Genomic DNA, 9,803 nt, shown 5'->3' on the forward strand with positions numbered 1-9,803 from the left:
TCCTACATTATCCACAGAGGAAGTAGTGCCATTAGGAACTATTAGAGATTTGTGTTTTGTATACAGTCAACAAGGAACTGATTTTTCAGCACATATTGTTAATGTATTACCATTCAGCTGCATTTTTTCCCAGTCTTAAGTGTGAGCATTCTGAGAAGCTCTGATAAACTTACAACTAAAGCTGAATTTCCCAACCTCAAGAATGAATCATGATGAAATTTCTTGATAAGAAGATAGAGTAATGTTATCAGCGAGAAAACAAGCAGATGAAACAAATAAGGGAGTTGGCACATTATGCCTACAACCCTTTCTAAAACCAAAATTTACCACATGGTTCATTTTAAGAGGCACAGTGATTTTTAAGTTAACATTTTATGTTATTTAATATATGCAGTGAAGAGAAAAATAGACCTTGACTTGGAAACAATGTTCAGGGCAACTGGGAGTTAGGGAGTGCAGGTCACAAGGGGAGTTTCCAAACATGGCCTGTACCACATATTGGCTGGTTTAAGACTGGAATATAAGCTCCCAGGAAGCATAGAATGTTTTCTGTTTGTTCCTTACTGAATACTCCAGCACCATAGTCATGTATTCAATAAATAGGGATGATTGAAAGAGCAAGCGAACCTACAAAAGATTAAAGAAAAGTTGGAGAAAACTTTAGAGCATGTTATCTATAAACTTACAGAAAATGCAATCTGGGCTCTCTGGACAGAGTTGTGTCATTATTAGCTGCATGTTCAAAGTTGTAGAAAGAAAGACTTATGAATTAATTATATTGAAATTTTTAAATTTCAAGGAAAAGTAATAGAATTCAAGATAATAATAAAAATGCCCATGCAGAGGTCTAAGCCTGCCTAGCATATACAAACCTATTTAAATATACTAATAACCCAGTGAGGTGGGTATTATTATTACCCCCCATTTTACAGGTAAGAAAACTGAGACATAGAAATATTAAGTAATTTGTCCAAGGTCACAAGTTAATAAGTAACGAAGCCAGAATTTGAACTAGGGAATCTGGTTCCAAAAAGTTGTGGCCTATTCTTAACAGTCATTGAGAGTCAAAACATATAGACTTCTCTATATTGTACCTGAATATATATGCTTCTGAGAAAAAAAAAAATACACTTTAAACTTCACAGCTTTGAGGCAGATAGAAAAAAAGTGGCATAATTTCAAGATCAGCATAGTAAAATAAAAGTTTATTGGAACTGAAGTCTTGTTGAATACCAGAAAAGAGAAAATTGGACTGAAAAGAAGATAATTGCTTTGAGGGAAAAAAAAAGTCTATTTTTAAGCAAAGGATATGAGCTGTTCAGTATTCTCTCTAAAACAAACAATACGTGATGAATGAGTTCACTGCTCAGTGAAATTCTAAAACTACATTCTAAAAATACAATTCTGGTCTATGATTTGATAAGCAATTCATAAATGTTTATGAGCTATACATTCACAACCAAAACTTCTCAAAGACAAAAATAATGGGGATGGAGGGAGTATTATACATTAGCTAGTTCTTTGGTATCAAAACGATGTTCTGATACATTTGCTATAGTCAGGTTTTACAATTTTCAAATACTTGCATGTTCTGTTAATCTAGCTATGCTTCTATTTAGACTTTATAAAACTTTAAAAGATATAGTACTGATATATTGTAGTATCTACATTCATAATAGAATAACTACTTTATCCTATTTACAAATAAAATAGTGTCACGTCTACATATATTCGTAAAATTATTCAACTAAATTATTTTCCCAATAGCTTCAGAAAAAAAGAAAGGCAAGACTAAGTTTTAAAAGTTACAAGTAATAATAGTTTTGCACTGGATGAAGCACAGGCTGGAATCAAGATTGCCGGGAGAAATAGCAATAACCTCAGATATGCAGATGACACCATCCTTATGGCAGAAAGTGAAGAGGAACTAAAGAGCCTCTTGATGAAAGGAGAGAGAAGAAGCTGGCTTAAAACTCAACATTCAAAAAACTAAGATCATGGCATCCGGTCCCATCACTTCATGGCAAATAGATGGGGAAACAATGAAAACAATGACAGACTTCATTTTCTCGGGCTCCAAAATCACTGCAGATGGTGACTGCAGCTGTGAAATTAAAAGATGCTTGCTCCTTGGAAGAAAAGCTATGATCAACTTAGACAGCATATTAAAAAGCAGAGACATTACTTTGCCGACAAAGGTCTGTCTAGTCAAAGCTGTGGTTTTTCCAGTAGTCATGTATGGTTGTGAGAGCTGGACCATAAAGAAGGCTGAGTGCCAAAGAATTGACGCTTTTGAACTCTGGTGTTGGAGAAGACTCTTGAGTGTCCTTTGGACTGTAAGAAGATCCAACCAGTCCATCCTAAAGGAGACCAGTCCTGAATATTCATTGGAAGGACTGATGCTGAAGCAGAAGCGCCAATACTTTGGCTTCCTGATGTGAAGAAGTGACTCATTGGAAAAGCCCCTGATGCTGGGAAAGATTGAAGGCAGGAGGAGGATGGGACGACAGAGGGTGAGATGGTTGGATGGCATCACCAACTTGCTGGACATGAGTTTGAGCAAGCTCCAGGATTTGGTGACGGACAGGGAAGCCTGGCATGCTGCAGTCCATGGGGTCGCAAACAGTCAGACATGACTGAGTGACTGAACTGAACTGAGCAAAGTAAGCAGTTTACATGCATGTATTAGACATTAAAATCCCTACTTCCCTGTTTATGTGCTTGAAAGTAGGTTAGTAGAACTTAACCCTGAGAGTTACTATAGGACCATATTCTGCATATACATACAGTTCACAAGCATCTTGTTTTTTGACAAAGTCAGGTAGCATTTGCCTGAGTGTATTTCCTTCTTCCTTTCCTATTCTAGAGTCATCCCCCACTGTTGCTCAATACTCTAAATCTCAGCTGTAATGAATAAATTTTAACAGATTTTTTAAATGGGATGAGATATTTCCTCTCCAAGAAATAGACACAGAATAGGAAAACCAGTGATTGGGGGTGACAGAGCCATGCAGAATAATGCACTTTTCTCCATAAAGCTTATGGGTTTGTATATATACACAATTTGTAGATAATTATAGTTAGCTGGGAAAAAAAATGAGCTGCCTTGAAAGCACAGTAGTTAAGACCTCTGACTCTGGAGTCAGGCAAAGCTAGTTTGAATTAAGACTGCACTACTTTATTACCTGTGTGAACTTAGCAAATTATTTTATTTTACACAAGCCTCCTTTTCCTGTCCTATAACATTAATAAAAGAAGTTAAGACTGTTCATAATAACCAAACACTAGAAACTCTCTAAATGCGTTCTACAATGGAATGGTTACATTGTGGCACAGTTGGACAACAGCATGCTATACGGTAATGAGGACGAACATACAAAAATACAGATAAATCACTCGAGCAAAATGTTAAATGAAAGAAGCCAGACCCCAAACAGTAAGTCCTGTGTGAGTCCATACATACCAAGTTCAAAGACAGGCAAAACTAATGTCTGGAGCTGGAACGCGAAATAGTAGTTACCTTGGGAGGTGGGGATACGGCTGGAAATGGACAGGGGGGCTTCTGTGGCACTGCTGATGCTCTAGATGTACTGATGGGTTCAATTTGCAAAAACAAATCAAGCTGTACACATATGATTTATGTATTTTTTTGTCTGAATGTTGCTATTTAGTAAAAAGTTTAAAAATTAAAAATAATTTTAAGTATATAATTCCTAAGAGTTCTTATCTTCTGAAATATTTACAGATAAAATAAATGATATCTGGAATTTTCTGCAAAACAATGTAGTGTGAGGGGAGGAAAAGAAGTGGGGAGAGGCTAATGAAACAAGGCTGGCCATAATCTGACAGTTATTGAACTGGGCAATGGGTATTTATCACAGCATTCTCTCTCCTCTCACACTTAAGTTTCCTAGAACAAAATGTCTTCAAAACGGTGCTTACTATCAGACACATAAGTAGATATTCAATAAATGCTAGTTATTCTTTTCATTATTAATATTAATGTGACTGTCATCTTAAAATATCTCTATGAACTGAACTCTTTGGACCCAAGTGAGTCTTTACTTGGAAAACACATGGAATTCCCCTGATGTCATGAGCTAATTAAGAAGACAGCTGGATTAATATTAAAGACACACTATTAGGGACTGAGATCAAAAGTTGAAAGAGAAAAGAGCAAGGAAAGTAAAAAAAGTCCTGCCTGTGGCAAATTAGTCCTTAAACCACTGGGGAAGCAGGCTTCATTCTTGCTTTCATCAACATACGGATTTGCCTATCTGATAATGAAAGAGAAAACTGTCAAGAAAGTAAGATGTCTAGCTTTAAAAGCTGTAGGCCAACAGATGCTGTTACTAACAGGAAATGTCATTAAAAGGGTGAAAGACTCAGGGTAAACAATGCTCAGAAATACTTTAAATTGATATCCATTTATAGCTGAGCAGGCCCTCATAGGCATAATATTTGCATTCTTTACCCCTTTCATCTGAAAATGTGGTAATAATTCATCTGGGAGACCTGGAACAAATAATCAGGTATAGGAAAGTGTTTTGAAATGATGAAATAACTAAAACTTTTGTACCTCAAAGCTTTCTTTTAGACACCTACCTTGAGGACTATGTGGTAAGTCAATCACATGATGAAATGATGAAGAAAGTTCTTAAAATGCCTAGTATTAAATAAATAAAAAAATCTGAATCTACAGAATGTAGAAATCAGAATCATTAGGTAGAGTGAGATAATAAAAAAGAAAATGAAAATCCTAAAGCAATCGTTTTTTAAAGCAAACTTAACTCTATACCTTAATTATACATTCCTTGTTTATCCCTCAATCACGTCTGACTCTTTGCCACCCCATAGGCTTCACAGTCCATGGATTCTCCAGGCCAGAATACCGGAGTGAGAAGCCTTTCCCTTCTCCAGGGGATCTTCCCAACCCAGGGATCAAACCCAGGTCTCCCGCATTGCAGGTGCATTCTTTACCAGCTGAGCCACAGGAAAGTGCAAGAATACTGGAGTGGGTAGCATTTCCCTTCTCCAGGGGATCTTCCCTACCCAGGAATCCAACCAGGGTCTCCTGTATTGCAGGAAGATTCTTTACCAACTGAACTATCAGGAAAGCCCAATTATAAATTCCTTGTAGAATTTTTAGCTATGAAAATAACATTGCAGAAGAATGTTAAATTATTTAATGAATCAGAAAGACATTCCCCAGAATTTAAGTGAAAACAGCAGATAATAAAATAGCATTAATGAATTATTGTATTATCACATGGCAGTAGATATATAGAAAATAGGTATGATATAGATATAAATATTCCATCCCACACCATGACATGTATTTCTACAGAAATACATACATATATATGTATATATGTGTATGTATATTTATATCTGAAATACATAAATGGCAATAATTTTAATCATCTTTCCGTATGTTTTCTAATTTTTTAATTGGTGTTTGTTTTCACAGTAAAAAAATAAGATTACTTAAAATCATTTTTCATTGGTGATTTTCCAGTATTTTGCTGAGGTGGTACCTGAAGACCTGTGCTTGGTATGACTCGCCTTTCTTGTTACTATTCAGGATCTCAATGAACCAGCCCTAAGATAACGTAATGACTGAACAAAAGAACACAGCTGAATTTTGTCTGGTGTGGGTCTGGCATTCATTAATTGAGTTCCTCTCAATATTTGCTCACAAATAAGGAAAAGAAAAAGGTCATATTTTCATGATTCTTCAAAATGAACTACAGTTGCTTTGCATGCTTTTTCTACTTTATTATCCTTGCAAATGTCTTCATTCTTCATACCATTACATCACTGCGTTTGCTTCTCTAACTTTCTCCCATGACATTTTCCCTCTGAGCCATAGACTGTGTCTGGGCTCTGCCTGGACATTCTGCAGGGTGCCAGGAGGAAATAATTTCAATTTGGGGGCTTACCTGAGTAAAGGTTCCAGTCATTGTGCTGCCATAGACTGAGGGTGACTGGGGACAGAGAAACACTTTTTTCTCTCCCCCAGCAATATCTGGAATATGACATCACTATCTGAATATGTCTCATGGTAGACAGAGCCCTGGGAAAAAGGACAATTTGCTCTGACTTCAACTAATGTTTTTTAAATGACTTAATCTCTCTAAGCCTATCTCTTCCATGGACAAGGGGAGATAATGGAATTTAATCTACACACCCCACCAGGACTCAGCACCCTCCACCTCTGTGCCAGTCACATCACACAAGCTGACGGGGAGCCAGTGCCCTAAGAGTGGGCGTGGAGCACGAGCGGGAACAGGGACTCATCGCCGTCTATTTCCACTACCTAAAATCATTTTCATTGCCTGAAATCAGTTTTCTTAACTAAAATGTGTTCCTTGTTAGAAGCTTTGTTTCTAACATAAACATCTTTTTTACAAAACATAATTTACTGCCTAGGCGTTTCTGTAACTTTCTAAACTGTTGAAAACACCATAAACCATGTAAAAATAGGAAGCAGGAATGTTTGTTTTTCAAAACTGCTGATTAAATTAGTTGTAGCCTTGCTTAAGGGAGAAAAAAAAATGTTACAGTTTCCAGGTCAAATTTTGTATTCTAATCCTCTGTCTGCGTGTGCTTAGAAATCCTGTCATCTGTAAAACAGATGCATTCGAATGCAAATTTGACTGACAGCCTTTGTCAGAAAATGAATGCATGCGCTATGGAAGCAGTGGACAGAAGCCGCACACCAGTCTCCGCACCTCCAGGTGTTTTCAGATTGTAAACAACTAGAGGGAATGAGAGGACGGGCTTTGAGGAGGGAGCTGACGGTGAGTGTGACGGAAGCTGAGCTCAGCTCAGTGCCAGTGCAGACCTGCAGGCAGGAAGGCTGGTCCAAACGAGACCCGTCTCCTCAGGAACACATGACCCCTGTATTTGCCTTTGTGGAATTCAATCATAATTTGCTATAGAACTTATGTAATAATCAAATGGGAGCATTTACTCTGTGTGAGGCATTTCCTGTGTGTGATGGTTTTCGGTTGAGAGCCTTTCTGTCCTCCCCGCACCCCCCGAAGGGACATTTGGCAACATTTGGAGACATTTTTGGTTGTCACAACTGAGGAATGTTACTGGCATCCAGTGGGCAGAGGCCAGGGATGCTGCTAAATATCCTACAATGCACAGGACAGCTGCCCAAAGCAAAGAATTATCCAGCCAGAGTGTCAATAGTACCAGGGTTGAAAAACCCAGCAAGCAGTAGAGGATTAAAGACAAGAATACAGAAGGAACTGCCCTCAAGAGCTTTGAGTCTGGCAACGAAGATGAGGCAGATATACAATCAAATGGGCAAAGCAAGAAGGGTTATAAAAACTGGACAGAGGAAAGATTACTTCAAGCTTCAGGGGTCAGGGGAAACTTTGAAAATATAAAACTGTAAATATCCATCTTAACATTCCGATAATAACTAAACATAAAAGAGTTACTTATTTTTATAATTCTGTTTTCTATAAGGATAAGTTAACCACCAAATACTTAGAGAAAACATGCCCTCTGTCCCTGAAACTGACTTTCCCTGGTGGCTCAGACGGTAAAAGCATCTGCTTGCAATGCGGGAGACCCAGGTTGGATCCCTAGGTCAGGAAGATCCCCTGGAGAAGGAAATGGCAACCAACTCCAGTGTTCTTGCCTGGAAAATTCCATGGATGGAGGAGCCTTGTAGGCGACTGTGGGGTCGCAAACAGTCGGACATGATTGAGTGACTCCACTTTCACTTTCATCCCTGAAACTACATTAAATTCCCTGGAAAAATAAAGTTGAGTGAAACAGAGTCACTATCCTCTGGCGCTCAGAGTAGAGTTACATCTCCAAATGCATGTTAACATTATCAAGATTCATTTCTAAAAAGATATCATGAGAGGAAATTATGTGCAAACACTGTGTGTGGCACAGAACTTCAGACAACGTTCCTTCCCTTGTAGAACATATTATCTCTTGTGGGGAAGAGACAGAAATCAAACCAGCAAATGCATGATTTCAGTATGTGACTTCTATTTCTAAAAGTATTGGACTATCCTCCAAAAATCTTGAAAATCTCTTCCAACAAAGCACCTAGAAATGCTAGCTAAAATATCACTAATATTCTTTTTGAAAACCAGCTGAGCATGAAAGGAACCATGGGAAACCAGTAAGTGCCCGAAACAAAGAGGGAAATGAAAGCAGGAGCAGGGAATGTAAACTGATGAGATCCCTGGGGTTTGAGAAGGGGGTTATTAGTCTCAAAACCCAAGAGATCTTTTTTACTGAAATAGGATATGAAGCCTCAGATCTCTGACATTAAGATCTGGAAGTGAGATCCCTGAATAAAGCTAGGACACTTGAACTTCCAAAAAAAAAAAAAAATAGCAGACATAGGGAAATAAGAAGGAAGCTTATCCATCTTGGCCTGGGCTGGACAAGAGAAAAAATATAGCCTATGCTGAGAATTCATTACCATAAGCCAGGTTTCAGTAGGTTTGATGAGCAAATGTACATCATTCAGGTTATCTGAGAATTCCCAATCCAAGATGTCACTGTAAGAAGCCCCAGATTGGTGATCCCCACTGATTATCTGTCCATCCATGCAGCCCACCCTAGGGGCCAGCTACATACGTCCCTGCAGGGCTTGTCATAGCACACGGTCAGCACTATGTTGCTCCACCTCACATGCTTCCCATCCTTTCTCCTTCCTCTCATCTCTTAATCTCACTGCCCAGAAATGATACGTAGCAAGTACAGCTTCATATAGTCCTTGTCTCGGGTCCTGCTTTCCAGGTTGCTGTTCGGTTGCTAAGTCGTGTCTGACTCTTTACGACCTCATGGACTGCAGCATGCCAGGTTTCCCTGTCCTTCACTATCTCCTAGAGTTTGCTCAAACTCAAGTCCATGGGTGACTAAAACTCATGAGTTGGTGATGCCATCTGACCATCTCATCCGCTGTTGCTCCCTTCTCCTCCTGCCCTCAATCTTCCACCTTCATCAAGAGGCTCTTTAGTTCCTCTCCACTTTCTGCTATTAGAGTGGTAACATCTGCATGTCTGAGGCTATTGATATTTCTCCCAGCAATCTTGATTCCAGCTTGTGATTCATCCAGCCTGGCATTTCTCATGATATACTCTGCACAGAATTTAAATAAGCAGGGTGACAATATATAGCCTTGACATACTCCTTTCTCAGTTTTGAACCAGTCCATTGTTCCATGTCAAGTTCTGTTGCTTCTTGACCAGCATACAGGTTTCTCAGGAGGCAGGTAAGGGAGTCTGGTATTCCCATCTCTTAAAAAATTTTCCAGTTTGTTGTGATCCAAATGGTCAAAGGCTTTAGCATAGTCAGTGAAGCAGAAGTAGATGTTTTTCTGGAATTCCAGGTAACCTGAGCTAAATTGAGGACTCTTAAAAGAGAAGGCTTATTTGAGGAACTGCTGTTTTAACCCGAGACCTGGAGGGTAAGAAGGCCATGTGGACTATAGCAGGAAGAAGTAATCTGTGTCCAAAGGTTCTCATGTGGAAGACAACACAGAACCTTCAAGAAACATAAACAAGGCCATGGCAGGCAGGACAGAGCATAGGAGAGAGGAGTCTGGAAAGCTACACTGAGTCCAGTCATGTAGAACAGAGGTCTCAGGCCTACATCTGGTTCACAGCTCTGTGTGTGTGTGTATGTCTGTGCGTGCATATGTGTTTATAAGCTGCCAGAAGTTGAAAATAAGGAGATATTGCATAATAATTTCTGAATTTGCAAAAAATTTGCAAGATTTGTCAGCAGTGGGCCTGTATTCTTACAAATGGATCCAT

General features: G+C 38.8%; 1 protein-coding gene across 1 annotated transcript in view; it reads right to left on the minus strand.

Annotated features, from left to right (window-relative positions):
- The window catches only part of FILIP1 (filamin A interacting protein 1), a 223,104-nt gene extending 214,325 nt beyond the window's left edge, over positions 1 to 8,779 (minus strand). The window contains exon 1 of the mRNA XM_081530782.1: positions 5,943 to 8,779. Within this exon, the coding sequence (XP_081386908.1) occupies positions 5,943 to 6,063 (121 nt within the window). The 5' untranslated portion in view covers positions 6,064 to 8,779. The remainder of the gene's footprint in view (positions 1 to 5,942) is intronic.
- Positions 8,780 to 9,803: the final 1,024 nt, after the last annotated feature.

Source organism: Giraffa tippelskirchi, chromosome 9 (genome assembly GCF_054371585.1).
Source record: "Giraffa tippelskirchi isolate mGirTip1 chromosome 9, T2T-mGirTip1v1.2.pri, whole genome shotgun sequence".
Classification (NCBI taxonomy): domain Eukaryota; kingdom Metazoa; phylum Chordata; class Mammalia; order Artiodactyla; family Giraffidae; genus Giraffa; species Giraffa tippelskirchi.